The sequence below is a fragment of the Suncus etruscus genome, chromosome 6 (genome assembly GCF_024139225.1).
Source record: "Suncus etruscus isolate mSunEtr1 chromosome 6, mSunEtr1.pri.cur, whole genome shotgun sequence".
Classification (NCBI taxonomy): domain Eukaryota; kingdom Metazoa; phylum Chordata; class Mammalia; order Eulipotyphla; family Soricidae; genus Suncus; species Suncus etruscus.
Genome location: NC_064853.1, coordinates 8,121,269 through 8,148,380, shown reverse-complemented (window position 1 = coordinate 8,148,380; position 27,112 = coordinate 8,121,269). Strand labels below are relative to the sequence as shown.

The 27,112-nt window shown below is 44.1% G+C and overlaps 1 protein-coding gene and 2 non-coding genes across 3 annotated transcripts; all 3 read right to left on the bottom strand.

Moving 5' to 3' along the window:
• Positions 1 to 1,305: 1,305 nt before the first annotated feature.
• On the bottom strand, positions 1,306 to 9,014 carry LOC126011634 (PRAME family member 25-like). The gene is made up of 5 exons (XM_049775452.1): positions 9,003 to 9,014; positions 5,892 to 6,080; positions 5,758 to 5,807; positions 3,125 to 3,700; positions 1,306 to 1,798 (listed from the first exon to the last, which is right to left on the bottom strand). The coding sequence occupies exons 1-5, from the start codon at positions 9,012 to 9,014 to the stop codon at positions 1,306 to 1,308; spliced, it is 1,320 nt and encodes a 439-aa protein (XP_049631409.1).
• Positions 9,015 to 16,388: 7,374 nt separating this feature from the next.
• On the bottom strand, positions 16,389 to 16,521 carry LOC126012618 (small nucleolar RNA SNORA51). The gene has a single exon (XR_007497069.1). It is a non-coding gene; the product is annotated as a small nucleolar RNA SNORA51 (small nucleolar RNA).
• A 9,395-nt stretch (positions 16,522 to 25,916) lies between these two features.
• On the bottom strand, positions 25,917 to 26,023 carry LOC126012844 (U6 spliceosomal RNA). The gene has a single exon (XR_007497198.1). It is a non-coding gene; the product is annotated as a U6 spliceosomal RNA (small nuclear RNA).
• Between the last annotated feature and the right edge of the window lie 1,089 nt (positions 26,024 to 27,112).

Here is a 27,112-nt window from a genome sequence, read left to right as displayed (position 1 = left end):
GGGGGACCATACGGGATGCCGGGAATCAAACCCATGTCTGTCCTGGGTCTGCCACATGTAAGGCAAACGCCCTACTGCTGTGCTATCTCTCCAGATCCACAAAATATTTTAAAGGTTCAGGATATAAAGAAAGTAAGAATATCTTCATCTTCAAGAATTCTCCATGGGGGCTGCCGGAGAGATAACATGGAGGTAAGGGCGTTTGCCTTGCATACAGAAGGTTGGTGGTTTGAATCCCAGCATCCCATATGATCCCCTGAGCCTGCCAGGAGTAACCCCTGAGCGCTGCTGGATGTAACCCAAAAACCAAAAAAAAAAAAAAAAAAGAACTCTCCATGATTCCTCTACCCTATTCCATCTGATGCCCAACATAGGTTATGTAATAATGATTCTTAGGCTATTATATATTTTTGTTATTACTTGTTATTGATCCACACCTGAAAGTGCTCAGGACTTACCCTTGGCTCTGTGCTCAGAGAGAACTGACCGGGTTCAGGGGACCCTATGAGGTTATGGGGTTGAAGCAAGGTTAACCACATGCAAAGTTCAAAATGCCCACTAAGTATTACTCATTTCTACTCAGTTTCTTGCAAAAGATCTGTATCTCACGGTAGGAAAAAGACAGAGGCAAGCTTCCAGGACACTATGATGAAGAAATTCCTTCAAAGGAATGAGAAGGTAGCCAAATACTAAATGGCCTGCTTGCTATTTGATTCCACCTGTGGAAGCGTACTTGTATATGAGAACAAAAAAAGGGGAGGCGGAGAGATAGCATGGAGGCAAGGCATTTGCCTTTCATGCAGAAGGTCATTGGTTCACATCTCGGTGTCCCATATGGTCCTCCGAGCCTGCCAGGAGCAATTTCTGAGCGTGGAGCCAGGAGTAACCCCTGAGCAATATTGGGTGTGATCCAAAAACCAAAAAAAAAAAAAAAAAAAAAAAAAAAAGAAAAAGAAAGGAAAGACAGGTCTACATTGAGATTCGTTTTATTTGATTTATTTCATTTTCTACAGTATCAAGATTAGAGCTCATGGTTTTCCATGTGAGCTTGTGCTATATTGCTAAGACACAGTTCTAAAGTCTCTGGTTCTTTGAATTTTGAAACACTTTTTAAACTATCTACATGAACAGTGTTCACTCATATCTATCAATACCCAAGGTACATCATTCAGATGTTGCCTGGGATTTTGGGGCTATATGTCTGGAAATTTCCATTCTACACCAAGACAAGTATCAAAGTTTCAGCTTCCTAGCTCTGCTTTGATTATCCCATGAGCCTTCTGTGTGAACCCACAGGCCTGAATCCTATGACACAAAATTTGTGATTCCTTTCTCTTCTAAATTCTTAAATAAAATTTTTTTAATCTGAGCACTGAAACAGCAGACAAGTTTCAACGTGGGCTTGCCCCGCTGGAAGACAATCTTACCACAGCGCAAACAGAGATCATATCCAACCAAGATGCACCTGGGGCTTCCTAAGTCCTTGAGAACCTCCATAAGCTCTGAGCAAATGAGATCAAAGGTTGATTGGTCAAGCATGTTCAGAGAATTGAGACTCTCCAGAGGGGCTGGATATACCTCCAGCATTAAGTGGGGCAGCCCAGCCAGGTGATGTATCACTTGGAATAGGGTGGCCCTGGACACAGAGTTCCCATGAAGATTCAGGACCCTGAGCTGGGAGCAGAGTTTCAGCCCAGGCAGGATGGCCTTCAGGTGGATGTCCTGGAGACCACACACTCCTAAATCCAGTTCCTGCAGGGTGGATGCACAGCTCTCTAGCAGCTCTGGCAGGGGGTTTCTGAAAAGTCTCAGGGCAGTTCCAGCTAGACACAGCTCCTTCAGATGAGTGAAGTTGGAACATAGACATAGACTTATCAAGTCTGATTCTAGCAGAACACACTCACTGATTGATAGAGTTTTTAAGTGGGGAGTTAGACACCTGGGGAGAGAGAGAGAGAGAGAGAGTTTGCACTGGTTAATAGAATAATGCATGAAGTTGGACCAGATAGAAAAAGACTAATTTCACTCAACACAGGCCAATGATGGTCAACCCAAGCACACTAGCCTCATCTCAGGTTGATCCCTTTCTTCTGCCACAGAGGGTAAAGAAACTCAAAACCTTCCTTTTTGGGGGCCAGAGAAAAGGAGAGATATAGTGCATCCAGGAAGGCCCTTGGCCTGGGTTTGATCTCCAAGACCTCCCATTTGGTGCCTTGACCACCACCATAGTTGATCCCAAAGCATAGAGCCAAGAGCTAGCCGTGAGCCCCCCACCCCTACCCAACCTCCTTAGCACAAATGGCTCCTTTTAGTTCATCTCTCAAGATGAAGACATGGTCCAATAGCTTAGAATAATAAAGACATATATTGGACTTTGCTATCAAGCCCTCAAAAGAGCACCAGAAACAGTCTGAAAATCAAATGGGCACCATGGACTCAAAATAGGGCAGGGGCTGGAGAGATGGCAGGGAGGTAGGGCATTTGCCTTGCATGCAGAAGAATGGTGGTTCGAATCCTGGCACCCCATATGGTCCCCCGAGTCTGCCAGAGGTGATTTCTGAGCATAGAGCCAGGAGTAACCCCTGAGCGCTCCTGGGTGTGATCCCAAAACCAAACCAAACCAAACCAAACTAAACAAAAATTAGGGCAGATATAATTATATGTGAATCAATGTAGGCTTAGAGATAAAAACAGTTTGACTACCACTACTTCAAGTAATTTCTAAATTTAGGTAGAATGGACAAAAATAGAAGAAAAATGGGAATAATCCTGAGCAGGGTCAATATCTTCTGATTATCAAGTCCAGGCACTACTGACTCCCCACCTCACCAAATCCCAAGTAGCTTTCTTCCCCTCAACCCTCATCCACAATCTACCATTTCTGATCTGTTGATGCCCAACCCAAAGCATAGACACCGTCCTGACTGGCATTTCAGGCAGGATCACTCCTAACCACAGGGGTGAGCAGAACTGGCCTGTGGATAAGCTCAAACCAAGAAGTTTCCTTCTCAACTCAGCACTTCTCCTACATCATTTCATCCAGCAATACCCACCAGCCTTCCTCTCTTGATAGCCTCCTCGCTGGGGTCATTGCCCAGTGTCTATGCACAGGTTGCCTCCTCACCTGAGGACTTTGTTCAATTGGCCTTTGAGGAAGACAATGCAATGCAGGTAGAGCTCCCGCAGTCTGTGCAGCCCAAGTAGCTGAGAGGAGAGCTGGGTGACGAGCTGCTCCTGATCCTCCACGTTCTGAGGGTTGATGTGCTCAGGACCCAGAACAGTGAGAATGAGTTTTTGCATACTCCTCATCTGGCCCAGAAAAGGTGAAAACATTGCACACGTAATTTCTTTAGTGATGAGAGTAACTTCTAGTTCCTGGATACAGTCAAGCTGAATGAAACGCAGATCATTGCCTTGGATGGGCATGTCAATAAAGTAGATCTTGTGAACACACAGGTGGATGTTGTTTCTCCCGCTTGCCCAGTTAACAGTGATGGCACTCATTTTATCCATCTCACCATCTATGAGCCACAAATCTAAGACCACCTCCAGGGCAGCAGACTGGTGCCTCCTTTTCGAACTTTCATCATTCACCACTCTGTTGAATCGTGATGAGTCCACACTACTGGCATCTATATCACACCACTGAGTCCAGAATTTCTGAATCTTGTAGCGTAAATCAAGCACCTCTAATTTGCACCTACTGTAGGAATGGGTTGGGGGACATGCATTTATTTTACCAGAACTGCTTCTTATTTCTGCTTTCCCTTTATAGCCCAGTCATTCGTTGGCTACAGCCTTTTCTTCCCTGCTGTCTGTCTGCTCTCATTCTCTTCTACTACATCCTGTCTTGTGTCCAATACTAGAAAATTTAGGCATTACTAGAAGGAGGGAAGGGCATATTCTTTCAGATACTGGACATCAGAAACAATCCTATAAGTCTTAAAATCATCTCCCCAAAATATACTGTACTTTGGCTAAGTCCTCTAGCCTTCTTCTTCACACCAGAAATACTAAGTGATAGTGATTTCTATTCTCAAGTTAATTTTTTGGTGGTATTTGACTCACATTTGGAGATGCCCTGGGGTTATTCTTGGCTATTCATTCAAATATTACTCCTGGCAGGCTCAGTGGGCCATATGGGATTCCAGGAATTGAACCTGGGTCTGCCAGGTGCAAGGCCAACACCCTACTCACTGTGCTATAGTTCTGGTATGCAAATTGATTTCTTTTTTTTTTTTTTTTTGTGGTTTTTGGGTCACACCCGGCAGTGCTCAGGGGTTACTCCTGGCTCCATGCTCAGAAATTGCTCCTGGCAGGCAAGGGGGACCATATGGGACGCCGGGATTTGAACCGATGACCTTCTGCATGAAAAGCAAACGCCTTACCTCCATGCTATCTCTCCGGCCCCAAAATGAAGAACAACTTGCCAGTTGTTTTTTTTTTGTTTTTTTTTGTTTTTTTTTTTTTTTTTTTGGTTTTTGGGCCACACCCGGTAATGCTCAGGGGTTACTCTTGGCTATGTGCTCAGAAGTTGCTCCTGGCTTGGGGGACCATATGGGACACCGGGGGATCGAACCGCGGTCCGTCCTAGGCTAGCGCAGGCAAGGCAGGCACCTTACCTTTAGCGCCACCGCCCGGCCCCGCAAATTGATTTCTTATCATATCTATTTTTCCTTGATTTTTTTTATTTGTCCCTCAATGTAACAAGATGTCTTCCCACTCTGTATTTGTTGGTAAACTTGACCTGGTTATAGATGAGAACATTCTTGTGGCTCACTATATATGCCCAAGTTGTCTTCTATCTCTTGTAACAAGTCACTGCAAGCCTTCTGGAAAGACTCTTTTTTTTTTTTTTTTGGTTTTTGGGCCACACCCGGCGATGCTCAGGGGTTACTCCTGGCTGTCTGCTCAGAAATAGCTCCTGGCAGGCACAGGGGACCATATGGGACACCGGGATTCGAACCAACCACCTTTGGTCCTGGATCGGCTGCTTGCAATGCAAACGCCGCTGTGCTATCTCTCCGGGCCCTTTTTGTTTTGTTTTGTTTTGTTTTTGTTTTTTTTTGGAAAGACTCTTAAGAATTATTATGAACCCCTAAGTAAGGATAGTAGTCAATAATCCATCATCAGGGCTTGAGAGATAGCACAGCAGTAGGGCATTTGCCTTGCATGTGGCTGACTTGGATAGTCCCGGATTCAATCCCTGGCATCCCATATGGTCCTACCTAACCTTCCAGGAGTGATTCTGAATGCAGAGTCAGGAGTAACCCCTGAGCACTGCCTGGTGTGGACCAAAAACCCAAAAGAAAAAAAAATCCATCCTTCTCCTCCAAGTATCCAGTAACCTCTGATGTATCCAGTCAGAATAGCCGGGAGACAGAACTTCCTGCTCTGGCATGACCATAATAATTTTCTTCATCATTGGTCTCAAACTCATGGCCCATGAGCTGCAAACGGCCCTCCGTACAAAATTTTGTGGCCCTGCCCTAGAGGAATCTTTTCTTGTTTTGTTTTAGTTGCTTGGGTCACACACACACACACCCCGCCCCAGTGTTCAAGGCTTACCACTGACTTTGCACTCAAGGATCACCCCGACTTTGCCTCCTGCAGCCCGCAGGTAAATTGAGTTTGAGACCCCTGCAGATCTTTAATCATATGGGCTCTATAAGACATTTTTACCTTTCTCTCCACTAACCTAGGCTAGCTATTTTTACCATAAACCCAGTGTCCTTTGGGCTGTTGAACCCAGCTTACCTGGGATGAATCTTTTCATAGAGTAAAATATCAATTCCATCCAATATATCCTGTAGAACATTGTAAGATTCATGAGACATAGTATGTTCTAAGAAGCACCCCATTGGGAGACAATGGAAGGGCCATTGAGGTACCATGGCCTTCATGATATCCTTGTGTTTACATCCATAGGCCTCTAGGAAGAGTTGTGGGTAAAGTTCTGGGGGAATGTCTCTCAGAGCAGCAATGGTACCTTCCTTGTCTCTCAACAAGCTCCGCATTGCCTGATGCAGTAAACTGGGTGGGTCACAGGACCCAATTTTTTCTTTGTTCAGAAAGTAAGCCTGCAATCATATTTAGTCAAGAATCAACATTCTTTTTACATCAACCACAAACTGCACCCCAGTCTGTCTCTCACTCTCCCAGGAACCCAAACAGAGCCCAAGACACTGCTCAAGCCAAGAAGAAAGCATCTCAGTCAGCCAATTCCACTTTTTTGCTCACAGATCCCAAAGGTACCTCTGGGTCTCAGAACAAGTGTCCAATAAATAGCAAGGAGAAGGAAAGGTGACTTGGCACATCCATTCCTGCTTCCTGGATCCTAGTCGGACTAAAGAGAACACCGAGTGACTAAATGCTAAACTCATCCTTCTGGGCTTAAATGTCTCTTTTCTCTCTTAAAAAAGTGGGGCAGAAAAAAAAAAAAAAAAGAAAAGAAATATAAAGATAAACCCAGTGATATTTACTAGATCACACCTTGGGGCCAGGAAGGTGGCGCTAGAGGTAAGGTGTCTGCCTTGCAAGCGCTAGCGTAGGACCGACCGGACCGCGGTTCGATCCCCCGGTGTCCCATATGGTCCCCCCAAGCCAGGGGCGATTTCTGAGCGCATAGCCAGGAGTAACCCCTGAGCGTCAAATGGGTGTGGCCCAAAAACCAAAAAAAAAAAAAAAAAAAGAAAAGAAAAAAGTGGGGCAGAAACTGTGCATCATCTCTTCAGATTAGAACGACTACTTGGAGAGGTAATAACTGAGCAGGAGTGATAGCACATTCTTAGGATTTGCTTTGTCATGGCCGGCTCAGGTTTGATCCCCAACATGCCATAGGGTCTCTCAAGCATGTCTGGAGAAATTTCTAAGTACAGCACCAGGAGTAACTACTGAGTGCTCGGAGTGTGGCTAAAAGCAACAACAAAAGGGACAAGAAAGATAGCACATGGTAGGGCGTTTGTCTTGTACTAGGCCTACCCTGGAGGGACCGACTCGATTTCCAGCATCCCATATGATCCCCCAGCCTGCCAGGAGCAATTTTTGAGCACAGAGCCAGGAGTAATCCCTGAGCACCACCTGATGGCCCAATAAACAAACAAAAACAATTCACTTTTTTTTTTTAATCTTGGGCCACACCTGGCCACACACAGGGGTTGCTCCTGGCTCTGTGCTCAAAAATCAATTCTGGCAGGATTGGGAGACTGTATGGGGTGCCAGGAATCGAACCCAGGTCAGTCCTGGATTGGGTGTGTGAAAGGCAAACTCCCTATCGCTGTGCTATCTCTCAGCCCCAACAATTTTAAATGGAGACTCTTTTTCAAAATATTGTGTGCTGACAGAAAAGAAAGTGGAGGAACTAGAGCAGATAGGGTTTTAACCTTACGTGCAGTCAACCTGGTACCTGAGCACTGCCAGCAGTGCAGAGCCAGGAATTACACCTTGAACATTGCCAGGTGTGGCCCCAAAACAAAACAAACCACAAACCAAAGGAAAGACAAAAGGGAAAGAAAGTGTAGCTAGAGAAAGCACTAAAGCCCAATGTTTATGGTACATATACCTTGAATGAAAACTAAATATTTAAAACGTAAATAAAAATCAAATTGAAAACAACAAAAGTTATTCTGGCCTGAAGAAGTCAAGTATATAGAGAATTTGCCCAGTCCCCCAAAAGAAAATTAAGCTGGGGACAGAAAGATAGTACAGTGGGTAGGTGTTTGCCTTGCATGCAGCAGACTCAGGTTTGATCCCCAGCATCCCTATGGTCTCTCCAAAGCCTGCCAGGAGTGATTTCTGAGTGCAAAGGCAAGAGTAACCTGGAGTGCTTCTGAGTGTGGCCCAAAACAAAGAAAGAAAAAATATTAAATGATTATGAACACATTTAAAATTGCTATAACGCGGGTTGAGAGATTTGCCTTGCATGCGGCCAACCTGGGTCAGATTTGGATTTGATCCCCGGCATCTCATATGGTCCCCTGAGCCTGCCAGGAGAAATTTCTGAGTACAGAGTCAAGGAGTAACTCCTGAGTGCTGCCAGGTGTGGCCCAAAAGGCAAATAAATAAATAAATAAATAAATAAAATTTCTATAACCCAAAAGCTTGAGAAATAGTACCTAGGGTATTTGCATATTGCTGACTCAGGTTTGATCCCGCACCCCAGAATAACCCTGAGCCCACCAGGAGTGATTCTTGAGAATAAAGCCTGGAGTAGGCCCTGAGTATAGTCTGCTGTGGGGCAAAACATCCAAAATAGATAGATGATAGATAGAGAATAGATGATAGATAAATAAAATTGCTATAGCCCAGAGGCCATGAGTATACTTCAGTAGAGAGTATGAGTTTTGCTTAAGGAAGGTCTTGGGTTTGCTTGACACCAAAGTAAATGACTATATATTTAAAAATAAAAACAATGAATAATTGTGTAAAGCATAGTCCTTTAATAAAATAAAACTAAAAATAAAGAGAAAACATTTTCACCACTAAAAAAATCTTAAAAAATAAATTAAAGGGGCCAGAGTGGTAGGGAGCTGGGTTCAATTCCCAGCATCCCATATAGTCCCCCAAGCCAGGAGCAATTTCTGAGTGCATAACCAGGTGTAATCCTTGAGTGTCATGGGGTGTGGCCCCAAAAAACAAAAATATTAATTAATTTAAAAAATGAGGGGCCGGAGAGATATCATGGAGATAAGGCATTTGCCTTGCATGCAGAAGGACGGTGGTTCAAATCCTGGCATCTCATATGGTCTCCCGAGCCTGCCAGGAGTGATTTCTGAACACAGAGCCAGGAATAAACGCTGAGCACTGCCGAGTGTAACCCCAAAACCAAAAAGAAAAGAAAAGAAAAGAAAATATTATTGTGGAGTAAAGGCAAAAACGCCTTTTCTGGGAAAAGCCATAGTTGATCCGTCTCTCTGAAAAGGTGTGTGAGAACTCTCCATACCATTTGACAGACTAGCTGACCAGAAGGAAGATGGTATGTCCCAGCCCAGGTGGTGATTTACCTGCAGAGTCATGTCTTGGCTTGGTGCTCAGACCTCAGAGTGACTGGAATTGCTGAAATGCTCAGCCCTAAAGTCAGTACAGCATTCCCTCTATGGGACGGATGTTTTTATATTCTTTGCTAATCTCACCACACCCTTCACAAAAGCTGATGCTCAACAGGATATCAGAGTGGATTCCAGAAACCTATCAGGTAAACCAAATTCCATCTCGACCTTTGACCAGACAGATTAAATCACATTCCCATTCAGAACAAGGGACAATTGGGTGGGGCAAAATTCACTGGCTTTTTAATTACTTTACTCCTTAGTTTTTTTGTTTTGTTTTGTTTTGTTTTTACTAAGGCAGGTAGATACTGTTTCATGAAAAAGATATGAAGAAGTCCTCATCTTTCCTACTATTTATGAAGCTAACATTCTGAAATAGCATCAACACTTGGTCACATCAACAATATCAAAATGAGGGCCAGAGAGATAGCACAGCAGTAGGGTGTTAACTTTGTACACTGCCAACCCAGGATAGACCTGGGTTAGCTTCCCGGCATCCACAAGCCTACCAGGAATGATTTCTAAGCCCAGAGCCAAGAGTAACCCAGGAGTAACCCCTGAGTGCCAAAACAAAAACAAACAAAAGCCAATATCAAATGTTCCACAGTTAAACAGCTTTGTGAATAAATTTAGGATTGCAGAGGGCTCTTCTGCATTGTATTTTTGGGCCACTAAGGTATATTTCCAAAAATGGTATTGCTGGAACAAATGAAAACTCAATTTCTAGTTTTCTGAGGAATGTTCATATTGCTTTCCAAAAAGGCTGGACCAGTTGACATCCCCACTAGTAGTGAATGAGAGTCCCTTTCTCTCTGTATCTGAGTCCAGCAATGGTTGTTCAATTGTTCTTGTTCTTTTTGTTGTTGTTGTTGTTTGTTTATTTTTGGGCCATACCTGGCAGTGCTCAGGGGTTACTCCTGGCTCTGCTCTCAGAAATTACTCCTGGGGGCCGGAGAGATAACATAGTAAGGGCGTTTGCCTTGCATGCAGAAGGACAGTGGTTTGAATCCCAGCATCCCAGATGGTCCCCGGAGCTTGCCAGGAACAATTTCTGAGCTAGGAGTGGCCTCTGAGCGCTGCTGGGTATGACCCAAAAACCAAAAACCAAAAAAAAAAAAAAAAAAAGAAGAAGAAGAAGAAGAAAAAAAAAAAGAAAAGAAAAGAAATTGCTCCTGGCAGACTCTGGGAACTATATAGAGAGACAGGAATCAAACCTGGTTCCTTCCAGGGCGGAACTCGTGCAAGGCAAACTCCTTACAGCTGTGTCATCTCTCTGACCCCAGTTTTTTTTTTTTGTTTGTTTTGTTTTGTTTTTGAGCCACGCCCAGCGGTGCTCAGGGGTTACTCCTGGCTGTCTGCTCAGAAATAGCTCTTGGCAGGCACGGGGGACCATATGGGACACCAGGATTCGAACCAACCACCTTTGGTCCTGGATCGGCTGCTTGCAAGGCAAACACCGCTGTGCTATCTCTCCGGGCCCTGACCCCAGTTCTTGTTCTTTTTGATGTGAGCCAGTCTCTGTGGTAAGACAAGATTTGTGTTGATTTGCATCTCCCTGATGATAATTGCTGTGTAGCAATTTTCATATGCCTTTTGGCCATTTGCATTTCTTCTTTGGGAAGTTTTGGTTTATCTCTTCTCCCCATTTTTTGATGGAATTTGATGCTCTTTTCTTGTGAAGTTTTACCAGTGCCTTGTATATCTTGGATATGAACTCCTTATCAGATGAGTATTGGGTAAATAATCTCTCCCATTATTTCCTTTGCAGTATATTCTTTTTTTTTTTTTTTTGGTTTTTGGGCCACACCCTGTGAGGCTCAGGGGTTACTCCTGGCTATGCGCTCAGAAGTTGCTCCTGGCTTCTTGGGGGACCATATGGGACGCCGGGGGGATCGAACCGCGGTCCGTCCTAGGCTAGCGCAGGCAAGGCAGGCACCTTACCTCCAGCGCCACCGCCCGGCCCCTGCAGTATATTCTTACTTTAATATAGTCCCATTTAATTATCTCTGCTTCCATTTACTTGGTCTATGGAATCTCATCTTTGGAGTTGCCTTTAATTTCATTTTTTTAATTTCAATGTCATGAAGAGTTCTGCCTATATTTTAAATCCTCATAAATTCATATCTTATATTTAGGTCTTTAATCCTTTTTAAATTATTTTTATATATAATGTCTTTATTTAAACACCATGATTACAAACATGATTGTATTTGGGTTTCAGTAATACGAAGAAAACTCTCCCTTCACTGTGCAATATTCCTACCACCAATGCCCCCATTTCCCTCCTCCCCCACCCCCTTCCTATATTCGAGACAGGCATTCTACTTCTCTCACTCATTAACATTGTCATGGTAGTTGTTAGTGTAGGTTTTTTGTTTTTGTTTTGTTTTTGGGTCACACCCGGCGGTGCTCAGGGGTTACTACTGGCTCCATGCTCAGAAATTGCTCCTGGCAGACAAGGGGGACCATATGGGACTCCGGAATTTAAACCAATGATCTTCTGCATAAAAAGGCAAATGCCTTACCTCCATGCTATCTCTCTGGCTCCTAGCTCACTCTATGGTGAGCTTCATATCATCAGCAGGTACTTCTGGCCCTCATCTCTTGGCATTAAAACAATACTGTCTTTTATTTTTCTTAAAATTCATAGATGAGGGGCCGGGCGGTGGCGCTGGAGGTAAGGTGCCTGCCTTACAAGCGCTAGCCAAGGAACGGACAGCGGTTCGATCCCCCGGCGTCCCATATGGTTCCCCCAAGCCAGGGGCGATTTCTGAGCACATAGCCAGGAGTAACCCCTGAGCGTCAAACGGGTGTGGCCCAAAAACCAAAAAAAAAAAAAAAAAAAAAAATTCATAGATGAGAGAAACTATTCTGTGGCTATTCTCTGGCTTATTTTATTCAACATACAGTTTTCATATATGCTGCATTATAGAAAAATTTCATGACTTCATCTCCTGATGGCTGCATAATATTCCATTTATTTGTTGTTGTTATTGGTTTTTTTTGGCCACACTTGGTGCTCAGGGGTTACTCTTGACTTTTAGCTCAGGATTTAGTCTGTCAACCTTTTGCAGGGTATAGCTCCAGTCCCTAATCCATTTTATTTAACTGGGGCCAGAGCAATAGCACAGTAGGTAGAGCATTTGTCTTGCCTACAGCCAACCTGGGTTAGAGTTTTGGCATTTTGCTACCATTCTGGCTCCTTACTTATTCCTTTATCAGAGGTTAACTGTTCATATACCTGAGGGACTGTTTCAGGATATCCCACTCTATTTCACTGATCTGAGGGTTTTTCTTTATTTTAATTCCATGCTGGTTTAATTACTACTGTTTTATAGTACAATTTGAAGTTGGAGAAAGCGATGTCTCCCTTCTTCCTTTTCCAAAGATTGCTTTAGCTGTTGTGAGAGTGGGGTAATACTACCATGTAAATTTCATAAGTTTTTGACCTATTTCTTTGAAAAATGTTATGGATATTCTTAAAAATCTCCTCCAAAATATTAAAACTGGGGGCCGGGTAGGTGGCGCTGGAGGTAAGGTGTCTGCCTTGCAAGCGCTAGCCAAGGAAGGACCGAGGTTCGATCCCCCGGCGTCCCATATGGTCCCCCCAAGCCAGGGGTGATTTCTGAGCACATAGCCAGGAGTAACCCCTGAGCGTCAAACGGGTGTGGCCCAAAAACCAAAAACCAAAAACAAAAAACAAAAAAAAAATATTAAAACTGAAAGAAAGCAAAACAACATTATAAAACCAATAACTGGGGCTAGAGTGATAGCACAGCAGTATGGTGTTTGCCTTGCATGCCGCTGACCCAGGACAAACCTGGGTTTGGTTCCTGCCGTCCCATATGGCCCCCTATGCAGGAGCAATTTCTGAGCACAGAGCCAGGAGTAACTCCTGAGGGCCATTGAGAGTGGCGCCCAAATAAACAAACAAATAAATAGAAGACCCCTCAAAATAAACTCAATATCTTCGTGGTAGTGTAGAAGATAACTCAAGAGACTGGAGTATATTTCACCATAGTAGGGGTCCTAGTTTCCATCCCCAACACTGCAGGATCCAGGAGTACTGCTAGGAGTGCTTCCTACCATCACCATCAAAATGAACCAAACAAACAAGATGAAAACAAAACAAAACCAGAAATATCTTTATGTTCATAGGGGTGTCAACCCCAAAGAAACAAAATCACCAGTATTGTCACTTAGATAAAAGCTGAGAAATAGTAGTTTCTTTAAAAAAAAAAGGGGGGGGGGAGCAGAGAGATAGCATGGAAGCAGGCCATTTGCTTTTCATGCAGAAGGTCGATGATTCGAATCCCGCATCTCATATGGTCCCCTGGGCCTGCCAGGAGCGATTTCTGAGCCAGGAGTTACCCCTGAGCACTGCCAGGTGTGACCCCAAAACAAACAAACAAACAAGCAAACAAAAGAAATCTTTCCTGAAAAGCAGCGTGAGGGACCATATGTGATGATGGGGATCAAACCAGGCTCAGCTGCATGCCAGGCAAATGTCTTTCTCACTGTGCAATATGTGAAAAGGCTGTTTCTAAGTCCATTCAGAAAGAACAGGTTGGGGCTGGAGTGAAGCACAGCAGATAGGGCATTGATCAGACATATCAAGGCTTCTCATAAGAAAGGTCAGTCAAAATACCAAAGACAAGGGCCAGATAACACAGCATTTGCCTTGCACAGGTAGGGCATTTGCCTTGTACACAGCTGACTCAGGATATCCCAGCTTCGATTCCTGGCTTCCCATATGGTAATCTGAGCCTGACAGGAATGATTTCTGAGTTCAGAGCCAGGAATAACCTGAATGCTGCTGGGTATATGTCCCAACGCCCCCCCCCCCCAAAAAAAAAAACAACAAAAAACAAAGACTGGGACTAGCATGATAGTACAGTGGATAGGACTCATGCCTTGCATTTGATTGACCCAGGTTTGATCCCCAGTATCCCATATAATCTCCAATGCTGCCAGAAGAAATACCTGAGTGCAGAGCCAGGAGTAACCCCTGAACAGTGCCCCCCTCAATATTTGTTTGGTTATAGCTTAAAAAAAAAAAAAAAAAAGAGTTTCGGGCCCGGAGAGATAGCACAGCGGCGTTTGCCTTGCAAGCAGCCAATCCAGGATCAAAGGTGGTTGGTTCGAATCCCGGTGTCCCATAGGGTCCCCCGTGCCTGCCAGGAGCTATTTCTGAGCAGACAGCCAGGAGTAACCCCTGAGCACCGCCGGGTGTGGCCCAAAATCCAAAAAAAAAAAAAAAAAAAAAAAGAGTTTCTGTGATTTATAAAATTGTTCATAATTAGGGCTGGGATGATAGCACAGTTGATAGGGAGTTTGCACATGGTCTACTGAGTACTATCTCAGGCATCTCATATGGTTCCCAGAGCCTGCCAGGAGCCATCTCTGAGTGCAGAATCTGGAGTTAGTCCTGAGTGCCACTGGGTGTGGCCCCCCAAAAGTCCCACCTGTTAATGATAGTTCCCCAGGCACATAATTCCAAGACCAGACCAGCACCAGTATCCTAAAGGTTTTGGGGTGTGGCTGAACAGACAGTGCTAGTTTTTCCTAATGAGAATTTAGGAATTCCCACAACAATGTATAAAAAGACTTTTGTTAGAGATATAAATGGAGTAAGCAGGATCAGATTAGGAATGTGACCATAAGAAAAATAATTGTTTGGTATGGAATGTCACAAGGGTGGGCCTATACGGGGTCTAATAACTTGGGTGAAAGAGACTCTATCCAGTAACCTAGATGATGGAATAATCTAGATGACTGCATACCAGAAAAGAACCATCTTTGGTTTTTTGTTTTGTTTTGTTTTTATTTGTTTGTTTTGTTTTTTGGGGCCCACACCCGTTTGATGCTCAGGGGTTACTCCTGGCTATGTGCTCAGAAATTGCTCCTGTGGGGGGACCATATGGGACGCTAGGGACTAGAGCCACCTCTCCAGCCCATTTTTTTTGTTTGTTTGCTTGCTTGTTTTGTTTCTGGTTTTTTTAATTTATTTTTGTTTTCTTTGGGGGCCACATACCACAGTGCTCTATAGTTTCTCCTGGCTCTACCATCAGGAATTATTTCCAGTGGTGCCCAAGGAACTGTGTGGGCTGCCAAAAATAGAACTGGGGTCAGCTGTATGCAGGGCAAAGGCCCTACCTGCTGTTCTCTCTCTCTGACTCTATCATCCCTTAAATTTTATTTATTTATGCTTTTGATTGATTTTTTGGGTCACACCCGGTAGCGCTCAGGGGTTACTTCTGGCTCTGTGCTCAGAAATCGCTCCTGGCAGGCTCGGGGGACCATATGGGATGCCAGGATTTGAACCACTGCATGCAAGGCAAACACCCTACCTCCATGCTATCACTCCGGTCCCAATCTATTACATTTTAATGGCCCACATTCTTGGAACACAATAAAGAAATTCTCATTCACCACCTTTTGTTAAAGGGTGTAAAAAAGATTCTCTAGAAGTCTTCAGGAAATGCTTCTCATAATCAGGATGTTTCCTTGCTTGCCTTTCCCTTCCTTTCCCTTTCCTCAAATAAAACCTCTTCTGAACTTGGTCATTCAATCTCCAAACTCTTCTTTATGGATCTTTTTGTTATACTTTGTTTTTTTTTTCCTTTTTTTTCTTTTTGTTTTGTTTTGTTTTGTTTTTGGGTCACAACCGGCAGCGCTCAGGGGTTACTTCTGGCTTCTGTACTCTGTACTCTGTATTTCTGGCTCCTGGCAGACTAGGGGGACCATATGGGATGCCAGGATTCAAAGCCTTACCTCCATGCTATCTCTCTGGCCCCACTTTGTTTTGTTTTGAGGCCACTCCCGGAGGTGCTCAAGGATTACTCCTGGCTCTACACTCAGAAATCATCCCTGGCTGGCTCAGGGGACCATATAGGATGTTGGGAATTGAACTTGGATAGACAATGTGCAAGGCAAACACATCTACTGTGCTATCTCTCCTGCCCCAGAGGTCCAAAAAATCATTTTTGTTTGTTTTGGTTTTGAAGCCACACTTGGCCATGCTATTCTCCTTACTCTCGTTGATCCTCAGGGTTATAGATGTGGTGTTAGGGAGCAAAAGTATGAGCATGGCAACTGCCTTAATCTTTGTACTTTCTCTCCAGCACCCCTCCCCTAATTTTTGCTTATGACTAACCAATTTTTCTTTTTTTTATTTTTATTTTTTATGACTAACCAATTTTTCAATCACCATTTATTGAAGATGTTTCATAGACCTAAATCCTCTGTTCAAATTGTTATATACTTCATGGCCTGCCTCTGGGCTCTCCATTCTATTTTATAGGTCTCAGTACCACATATTCTTAATTACAATATTCTATTTTTTGTCCCCCAATTCACAATACAGACCAGGAAAAGGGCCTGTGTTGAGGTGTATATGAGGTGCATTTACTGTACTTACTCTTTCTATACAGTCAGTGTAAAGAACACAGCCTGTGGTAAGAATGGGGAGGCCTTATCTTTTCTTCTTTTTTTATTTTTTAATATATATATATATATATATATATATATATATATATATATATATATATATGTATAAAATCCTTCACCAGTGCAACATTCCCATGACCAATATCCCAAGTGTCCCTCCTCCCCACCCCACACCGGCCTGTACACTAGACAGGCTTTCTCCTTCCCTCATTCAGTCACATTTTGTTAGAATAGTTCTCAGTGTATTTCTGTGACTGCACTAAACGATCCCTGTGATGAGCTTCATGTCAGGAGCTGGACCCTCCAGTCCTCCTCTATTTTGTCTCTGAGAATCATTACACAAATGTTTTTTATTTTTCTCAAAACCCATAGATGAGGGAGACCATTCTGTGTTGATCTCTCTCCCTTTGACTTATTTCACTCAGCATAATATTACAATATTCTTATAGTATAATTTAAAGTTGGGGAAGGTAAGTCTCCCAATATTTCTCCCCTCCCCAGAATTTTTTGGTTATTCTGGGAGTTTCATTACTTCAACAAATAAAAAAAAATATTTTTTGTTTTTTGGGCCACATCCAGTGATGCTCAGGGGTTACTCCTGGCTATGCACTTAGAAATCGCTCCCGGCGTGGGGGACCATATGGGATTCTTGGGATTGAACTTCCGTCAGTCCTAGGTTAGTGCGAGGCAAATGCCCTATAGTTTGCACCACCACTCTGGCTCCTCAACAAATAAATGTTTTTATTTATTTATTTATTTATTTAGTTATTTATTTATTTATGGTTTTTGGGCCACACCCAGCGGTGCTCAGGGGTTACTTCTGGCTGTCTGCTCAGAAATAGCTCCTGGCAGGCACGGGGGACCATATGGGACACCGGGATTCGAATCAACCACCTTTGGTCCTGGATAGGCTACTTGCAAGGCAAACGTCGCTGTGCTATCTCTCCGGGCCCAACAAATACATTTTTTTTTTTTTTTTTTGGTTTTTGGGCCACACCCTGTGACGCTCAGGGGTTACTCCTGGCTATGCACTCAGAAGTTGCTCCTGGCTTCTTGGGGGACCATATGGGACGCCGGGGGATCGAACCGCGGTCTGTCCTAGGCTAGTGCAGGCAAGGCAGACACCTTACCTCCAGCGCCACCGCCCGGCCCCCCAACAAATAAATTTTAACAGCATTTTGTCCATGTCCTAAAAAATGTCATGGAAGTTATTATGAATATGGCTTTTATTCTGTATAGAGCTTTGGGTAAGGCTAAAATTTTAATTGTGTTAACATTTTCAATCAATAAGTAGCAGGGTTTTTTCTTTTGTTTGGGTTTGTTTGGTTTGTTTTGGGGACCATACTCAACAGCACTCAGAATATGAGTTGCTCCTGGCACTGTACTCAGAAATCACTCCTGGAAGGCTCAGGGGAAGGCTCAAGGACAGAACCTTGGTTGACTGCCTACAAGGTAAACACCCTATCTACTCAAGGTGCTATCACTCTTGCCTCTTTCTCATCTGCCTTTTTTTGTTTGTTTGTTTTTGTTTTTGTGTCACACCCAGCAGCACACAGGGGCTCCTCCTGGCTCTATGCTTAGAAATCGCTCCTGGCAGGCTCTGGGGACCATATGGGATGCTAGGATTCAAACCACCATCCTTCTGCATGCAAGGCAAATGCCCTACCTCTATATTATCTTTTCGGCCCTCTCTTCTGCTTTTTAAGAACCTATTTGAGGTCCTTCTCATCTAGTTGGGTATATTCCTTGCAGTAAACATAGTCTTTTATCTATATTCCAGGGTATATATATATATATTTTTGGGGGGGGGGTCCACACCTGGCAGTGCTCAGGGGTTACTACTGGCTCCACACTCAGAAATAGCTCCTGGCAGGCTCGGGGGACCATATGGAATGTTGGGATTCAAACCAATGACCTTCTGCATGAAAGGTAAACGCCTTACCTCCATGCTATCTCTCCGGCCCCCAGGGTATATCTTTTAATCTTCCAGAGTTAAAATATTCTAGTGGATTTTCAAAACAAAGTTTCCTTTGTTATCAACCAGAGTAGACAGCTGTTAACATACAAGAGGTCTTCTGCTTTCTAAGGTTAGATCAGTAAAACAATTAGATTACTTGATCAGATTCAAAGAGACAATTAAATAGGGAGAATCACAAGTGAACATAAAGTCGATATATAGAAGATGCATACCTGAAAACAACATAATATTATAATCCTATATTCCTTCAATAAAAAAAGTTGTTCCTTATTATGAGTTCTTTTTTCTTTTTTTCTTTTTTTTTTGGTTTTTGGGCCACACCCGGTGGTGCTCAGGGGTTACTCTTGACTGTCTGCTCAGAAATAGCTCCTGGCAGGCACGGGGGACCATATGGGACACCAGGATTCGAACCAACCACCTTAGGTCCTGGATCGGCTGCTTGCAAGGCAAACGTCGCTGTGCTATCTCTCCGGGCCCTATTATGAGTTCTTTATAAGGCCTACATTCAACATAATATGCTGGTTTTGCATATATTTTCTGCCTGATTGGCTTGTCCTTTGATTATTCTTGTGTTAATATTTGTGAATTGTTAGAGCCAAGATGATAGCACAAAGAATAGCACCTTTTCCTTGCATGTAACCAACTAGAATTTGATTCCTAGTATCCCATAGGGTCCCCTGAAACCACCAGGAGTAATTTCAGAACACAGAGCCAGGAGTAAAAGAAATTGGGGGGAGGGGCCAGAGAGATAGCACAGTGGTAGGGTGTTGCCTTGCACTCAGCAGACCCGTGGTTCAAATCCCAGCATTCCATATGGTCCCCCGAGCCTGCCAGGATAGATTTCTGAGCACGGAGCCAGGAATAACCTCTGAGAGCCAGGAGGTATGACCCAAAAACCAATAAAAAAAAAAAGGAAGTTGTTGGGGGAGAAGATATTGGGAGATCCTGAAAACCTTCAGGTGTGGCCTAAAAACAAAACAAAAAAATTGTGTTTGATATAGCTTCCTTTTCCTTTGTTTCAGTGACTGGCATCACATATACACATGGCTGTGGTAGAACATACATTGTTGTCAAGCCAGGGATCCCAAAAAGCATTGCGGGCCTGGAGAGATAGCACAGCAGCATTTGCCTTGCAAGCAGCCGATCCAGGACCAAAGGTGGTTGGTTCGAATCCCAGTGTCCCATATGGTCCCCCGTGCCTTCCAGGAGCTATTTTTGAGCAGACAGCCAGGAGTAACCCCTGAGCACCGCTGGGTGTGACCCAAAAACCCAACCCCCCCCCCCAAAAAAAAAGCATTGCATCAGAATCAAATGAAGGTAGTATTGGGGAATAAACTAGATGTCTCATTTCTATAAGGCATTTCTACTTTACCACTGAATCACCTCCTTGGACCCTAAAACAGTGGTTTTTCAAGATTCCTCCAATGGAGTGATGACACAGCAGTAGGGTATTTGCCTTGTATGCTGCTGATCTGGGATGGACCCGGTTCAATCCCTCCCCTCCCCCCCAACCCCCAACCCCTATCCCGGCATCCCATATGGTCCCTCGAGCCTGCCAGGAATGATTTCTGAGCACAGAACCTGGAGTAACCCCTGAGTACCACTCGATGTTACCCAAAAACAAAATAAACATACAAAAAAGCCCCTAAATCCTTCATTGTTAGGGATTTTGACTGCAGGATTTCAGTTTGGCATGTGGGGGTGGTGCTGGAACCACATCTGTTTTTGTTTGTTTGTCTGTTTTTTGTTTTGGGCCACACCCTATGACACTCTGGGGTTACTTCTGGCTATATGCTCAAAAATACCTTCTGCTTGGGAGGACCATATGGGATGCTGGGGATCGAACCACTGTCCATCCTAGGTTAGCGCATTCAAGGCAACCATCCTACCGCTTGAGTCACCTCTCTGGCTCCAGCGACCACATCTGTGATGCTGAAGGGTAACTCACTCAGAAATCACTCTTTGTTTTTTTTTTTGTGTGTGTGGGGGGGCCACACTGGCAGTGCTTAGGGGTTACTTCTGGTTCTGAGCCCAGAAATCACTCCTGACAGGCTTGGTGGACCAAAAGGGATGCAGGGATCAAACTTGGGTTTGTCCTGGGTCAGCTGTGTGAAAAGCTACACTGTGCTATCACACCAGCCCCCGGAAATCACTCTTGACAGTAGTGGTGAGACCATATGAGATACTAGAAATCAACCCAAGTCTGCTGTATGCAAAGCAATCTTCTGACCTGCAGTACTATCACCCTGACAACCTTCATTTCCATTTTATTTATCCTCGCATGGAAGACATGTGCTCTCTAACAAGTCGAATCAAATATCAGAAAGGTAGCTTAGTATTTCTCCAGCCACTTCAGACCAGAGTTCTTTTTTTTTTTTTAAGTTTTTTTTGTTTGTGTTTGTTTTTGGGTCACACCGGCAGTGCTCCTGGCTCTATGCTCAGAAATCACTTCTGGCAGGCTTGGGGGACCATGTGGGATGCTGGGATTCGAACCAACCACCGTACGTCCTGGGTTGGCTGCTTGCAAGGCAAACGCCGCTGTACTATCTCTCTTTTTTAAAAAATAATTCTAGTATATGAAAGTAGTACAGCCATCTCTCATATTTTTATAATTGCTTTCCTTAAGGACCATGGTTACAAAATTGTTTATTATTGGGTTTCAGTCATGCAATGTCCACTATCCTTTATCAGAAACACATCACCAATCCAATGTATTCCTTTCCCTCCCACCCCACCCCATCCCTGCCTTTTTTCTTACTGTCTGTCTGTCCTGTCTGTCTGTCTGTCTGTCTCCCACCCTTTTCTTTTTTTTTTTGTTTGTTTGTTTTGTTTTTGGGTCACACCCGGCAGCACTCAGTGGCCACTCCAGGCTCTACACTCAGAAATCGCCCCTGGCAGGCTCCGGGGACCATATGGGATTATGGGATGCCGGGATTTGAACCACTGTCCTTCTGCATGGAAGGCAAACACCTTATCTCCATGCTATCTCTCAGGCTCCATGCCCAGTGAGTTCTAATTAGTGTGTCCACCTTTGACCTCTTCTTTACATCATGTACACCAGCTATCTCACCCAGTTTTTCCCTCTGATTTTTCCATCTCTTTTTCTCTCTGGTCCCACCCTTTCCTTTTTAATACTGTAGTTTGCACTATTGTTAATGGAAAGGTGCCTTGCTTATTAGTTTCTCCACTTTCAGAACCTAGTTCTGTCCAGAGTAATCAGTTCCAACTATCGTTATTCTACTAGTCTCTAATCTAGCTACACTCACTACTCTTTCTAGCAAACTTTCTTTCTTTTTAATTAATTAATTAATTAATTAATTAATTAATTGGTTTTTGGGCCATATTCAGTGATGCTCAGGGATCACTCCCAACTCTGCACTCAGAAATTGCCCTTGGCAGGCTGAGGGACCATATGGGATCCTGAGAATCAAACCAGGTCCTTCCTCATGCAAGACAAATGCCTTTCCTCTGTGCTATCTCTTCAGTCCCATGTAGCAAACTTTCATTTTTTGGGGGTGGTGGTGGTGGTCTGGGTCACACTCGGTAGTGCTCTGGGGTTAGTTACTCCTGGCTCTGCACTCAGAAATTGCTTCTGGCATGCTTAGGGGACCATATGGGATGCTGGGAATAGAATTGGGTCATCTGCGTGCAAGGCAAATACCCTACCTCAATGATACCTCTCCACTCTGTAGCAAGCTTTCTACCCTGGGCTGGAGCACATGGAGAATTCTGGTTTTATTGTTTGTTTGTTTTTGGGTCACACCCCATGGCTCTCAGGGATTACTTCTGTTCGTCATTTTTTTGTTTGTTTGTTTTTTGTTTTGTTTTTGGGTCACACCCGGCGGTGCTCAGGGGTTACTCCTGGCTGTCTGCTCAGAAATAGCTCCTGGCAGGCACAGGGGACCCTATGGGACACCGGGATTCGAACCAACCACCTTTGGTCCTGGATCGGCTGCTTGCAAGGCAAACGCCGCTGTGCTATCTCTCCCGGCCCAGGGATTACTTCTGGCTCTGCACTCAGAAATCACTCCTGGCATGCTCAGGGAACCATATGGGATGCTGGGAATAGAACCAGGTCAGCTGCATGCAAGGCAAATGCCCTTTTGATGCTACCTTTCCAGCCCTGTAGCAAGCTTTCTACCCTGGGTTGGAACTCATGGCGAATTCTGGTTTGTTTGTTTCTTTGTTTTTGGGTCACAACCCACAGCACTCAGGGATTACTCCTGGCTCTGCACTCAGAAATCGCTCCTGGCATGCTCAGGAGACCATATGGAATGCTGGGAATAGAACCTGGGTCCATCCTGGTTGACTGTGTGCAAGGCAAATGCCCTACCACTATGCTATTGCTTCTGCCCCTCATGGAGAATTATTTTTTTCTTTTCTTTTCTTTTCATTTCTTTTCCTTTTCCTTTTCTTCTTTTCTTTTCTTTTTTTCTCTTTTTGCCGTCTGGGTCACACCAGTGATGCTCAGGAGTTACTTCTGACCTGAGTTCAGAAATTGCTCCTGGCACACTCAGAGGACCATATGAGATGCCAAAATTGAACCACGGTCTATTCTGGATCGACCTCATGATAGGCAAACGCCCTATTGTTGTGCTATCTCTTCAGCCTCCTTATGGAGAATTTTGAAAAATAATGACATTCTTATTTTCTTGATGGCCTGAACCTTTAAAAGACCGCGTTCACTTTGTCCCAGGGTGCCAGAGAACCCTGCATGTGGCAGTTGCTAAACACCAAATTGTGCTTTTTTTGGGGGGAGGGGGGCACATCTGATGATGCTCAGGGGTTACTCCTGAGCTATGTGCTTAGAAATTGCTCCTGGCTTGGGGGACCATATGTGACGCCAGGGGATTGAACCACGGTCCATCCTAGGCTAGTGTGCACAAGGTAGACAGATGCCTTACCGCTTTGTGCCACTGTTCTGGCCCCCACATAATGCTTTTAAAATCAGGGAGGAATGAGGTATTGTTTTCAGTGACCATACTCAACAGAAGAAAAAACAAGATTGTTTCATGGTTACTAAAGACAGTGTTGCTCTAATTTTTTATATAGAAAGAGCAATGGTGGGGCCAGAGAGATAGCATGAAGGTAAGGCATTTGGTTTGTATGCAGAAGGTCGTTGGTTCAAATCCTGGCATCCTATATGGTCCCGCAAGCCTGCCAGAAGCAATTTCTGAGCGTAGAGCCAGGAGTGAGCCCTGGGCACTGTCAGGTGTGACCCAAAAACAAAAACAAAAAAGAAAGAGCAATGGAAACTTGAGAGTTGCATTGATTCCAATTGGTAACTCAGGTTGGGGAAGTGTGCATTTGTTTAAAAAGTTTATGGGCCACACTGGGATTACTCTCAAGCTCAGAAGGTCCCAGAAAAAAATGGAGGTGGGGTAGGGTAGGTGTAGAGCACTTACTGTCTGAGACACCTCCTCTATGGAATAAAGCATTTATTTCAATGAAAGGTCTCCTGGATATCATATGTACCTTTTTACTTATTTATTTTTTTGGTTTTTGGGTCATACCCTGTGGCACTCAGAGGTTACTCCTGACTCTGCGCTCAAAAATCACCTCTGGAAGACACAGGGAACCATATGGGATGCTGGGAATCGAAACAGGGTTTAGCCTGGGTCAGCCACATGCAAGGCAAATGCCCTACCACTGTGCTACCTTTTGGCCCCTACACATAGACACTTTTTTTTTGTTTTAAAAAGATTATTATTTTTTAAAATTATTTTTAATAATATCTTTAAACACCTTGATTACAAACATGATTGTGATTAGGTTTCAGTCATGTAAAGAACACCCCCCCTTCACCAATGCAATATTCAAACCACCAATGTCTCAAATATCCCTCCACCCCACCCCACCCCCACCTGTACTCTAAACAGGCTTTCCAGTTCTCTCATTCATTCACATGATTATGAGAGTTCTCAGTGTAGTTATTTCTCTAACTGCACTCACTTTGTGGTGAGCTTCATGAAGTGAGTTGGAAGTTCCAGCCCTCCTCTCTTTGTCTCTGAGGATTATTGCAAGAATGTCTTTCATTTTTCCTAAAACCCATAGATGAGTGAGAGTATTCTGTGCCTATCTCTCTCCCTCTGACTTCTTTCACTCAGCACGATAGATTCCATGTACATCCAGGTATAGGAAAATTTTATGACTTCATCTCTCCTGACGGCTGCATGATATTCCATTGTGTATATGTACCACAGTTTCTTTAGCCACTCATCTGTTGAAGGGCATCTTGGTTGTTTCCAGAGTCTGGCTATTGTGAATAGTGCTACAATAAATATAGGTGTGAGAAAGGAATTTTTGTATTATATTCTTGTGTTCCTAGGAGTGGTATAGCTGGATCGAATGGGAGTTCAATTTCCAGTTTTTGGAGGAATCTCCATATCGCTTTCCATAAAGGTTGTACTAGACGGCATTCCCACCAGCAGTGGATAGGAATTCCTTTCTCTCCACATCCCCTCCAGCACTGATTGTTCTCATTCTTTGTGAGGTGTGCCAATCTCTGTGGGGTGAGATGGTATCTCATAGTTGTTTTGATTTGCATCTCCCTGATGATTAGTGATGAAGAGCATTTTTTTTTTTTTTTTTTGGGTTTTTGGGCCACACCCCGCAGTGCTCAGGGGTTACTCCTGGCCGTCTGCTCAGAAATAGCTCCTGGCAGGCATGGGGGACCATATGGGACACCGGGATTCGAACCAACTACCTTTGGTCCTGGATCAGCTGCTTGCAAGGCAAACACCACTGTGCTATCTCTCTGGGCCCTTTTTTTTGGGGGGGGGCCACACCCGGTGGTGCTCAGGGGTCACTCCTGGCTGTCTGCTCAGAAATAGCTCCTGGCAGGCACGGGGGGGGGGGGGGGGGGGGCGGCATATGGGACACCGGTACTCGAACCAACCACCTTTGGTCCTGGATTGGCTGCTTGCAAGGCAAACACTGCTGTGCTATCTCTCTGGGCCCAGAGGAGCATTTTTTCATGTGCCTTTTGGCCATTTGTATTTCTTTTTTTATCAAAGTGTCTGTTCATTTCTTCTCCCCATTTCTTGATGGGATTAGATGTTTTTTTCTTGTAAAGTTCAGTCAGTGCCCTGTATATTTTGGAGATTAGCCCCTTATCTGATGGGTATTGGGTGAATAGTTTCTCCCACACAGGTGGGTGGCTCTTGTTTTAATTATTTTATTTATTTATTATTTATTTATTTTGGTTTTGGGGTTACACTCAGCAGCGCTCAGGGGTTACTCCTGGTTCTATGCTCAGAAACCGCCCCTGGCAGGCACGGGGGATCATATGGGATACTGGGATTCGAACCACTGTCCTTCTGCATGGAAGGCAAATGCCTTACCTCCATGCTATCTCGCCGTCCCCCCCCCCCCCCGTTGCTTTAGTTATTATTATTATTATTTTTTATTATTATTATTTTTTTTATTAGTACAAGAGGTTTAAAAATATGGAACGCTTCACGAATTTGCGTGTCATCCTTGCGCAGGGGCCATGCTAATCTTCTCTGTATTGTTCCAATTTTAGTATATGTGCTGCCGAAGCAAGCACTGTTTTAGTTATTTTTAATAATGGTTGTGACCAAAGTGAATTACGAATCTTTCACAGTAATATTTAAGATACATTGTGACCACATAGACACTTTTTTTTTTTTTTTTTTTTTTTTTGGTTTTTGGGTCATACCCGGCAGTTCTCAGGGGTTCCTCCTGGCTCTACGCTCAGAAATCACTCCTGGCAGGCTTGGGGGACCATATGGGATGCTGGGATTTGAACCACAATTCTTTAGCAAGCAAGATAAACGCCCTACCTTCATGCTTTCTTTCTGGCCCTCACACAGACACTTTTAAATTACTCCTTTCTCCCCACAAAGAGATCACCTAACCAAAATTTCAGGTCAGGCCAGACCTGTAAATCTCAAGGACTTTAATCAGTTTTCCTTCAGAGAAACCTTTTCATATGCTGGGACTCCAACTACCTTCTCAATGGTCAATCTTCACCAACTGTAAATGGGCTCATGAGCCACAATTCCCCAGTTTTATAATTCATGGAGTTATGCATTTTTATTACTGGGAATAATATTTCCTATGAAGCAATTTCAACAGTGGGACATGTTTTCTTGATTCATAGCAAAAACTGAAGAACTCTTCTTTCCCCTGAGGACTATGCCTGAATTATGGGGCAAAGCTCCAGGGCCAGAGAGATAGCATGGAGGTAAGGCGTTTGCCTTTCATGCAGGAGGTCATCAGTTTGAATCCCGGCGCCCCATATGGTCCCCTGTGCCTGCCAGGAGCAATTTCTGAGCCTGGAGCCAGAAATAACCCCTGAGCACAGCCGGGTGTGACCCAAAAACCAAAAAAAAAAAAAAAAAAAAAAAGCTCCATTGTTTTGGGGGCCACACCCAGCAGTACTCAGGGGTTACTCAGAAATCACTCCTGGAGGAGCTCAATGAACAAAATGGAGGCCAGGTGTTGGACTCAGGTTAGCTGCATCATGGCAAGCGCCTTGACCACTGTACTGTCTCCAGCCCCTCATCCATTTCTTGAGTCAAAGAGTAAGCTGCAGAGTACATGAATTTTTAATTGTCAATCTTTTTTTTTTTTTTTTGGTTTTTGGGCCACACCCTGTGACGCTCAGGGGTTA

Excerpts from the sequence above, each read along its gene's own strand:
- LOC126011634 (XM_049775452.1), bottom strand. Across the intron at positions 5,808-5,891 it reads AGGATATCATGAAGGCCATG|GATATATTGGATGGAATTGA; the intron begins GTACCTCAATGG and ends AATGTTCTACAG. Across the intron at positions 3,701-5,757 it reads TATGAAAAGATTCATCCCAG|GTGCAAATTAGAGGTGCTTG; the intron begins GTAAGCTGGGTT and ends TTCCTACAGTAG.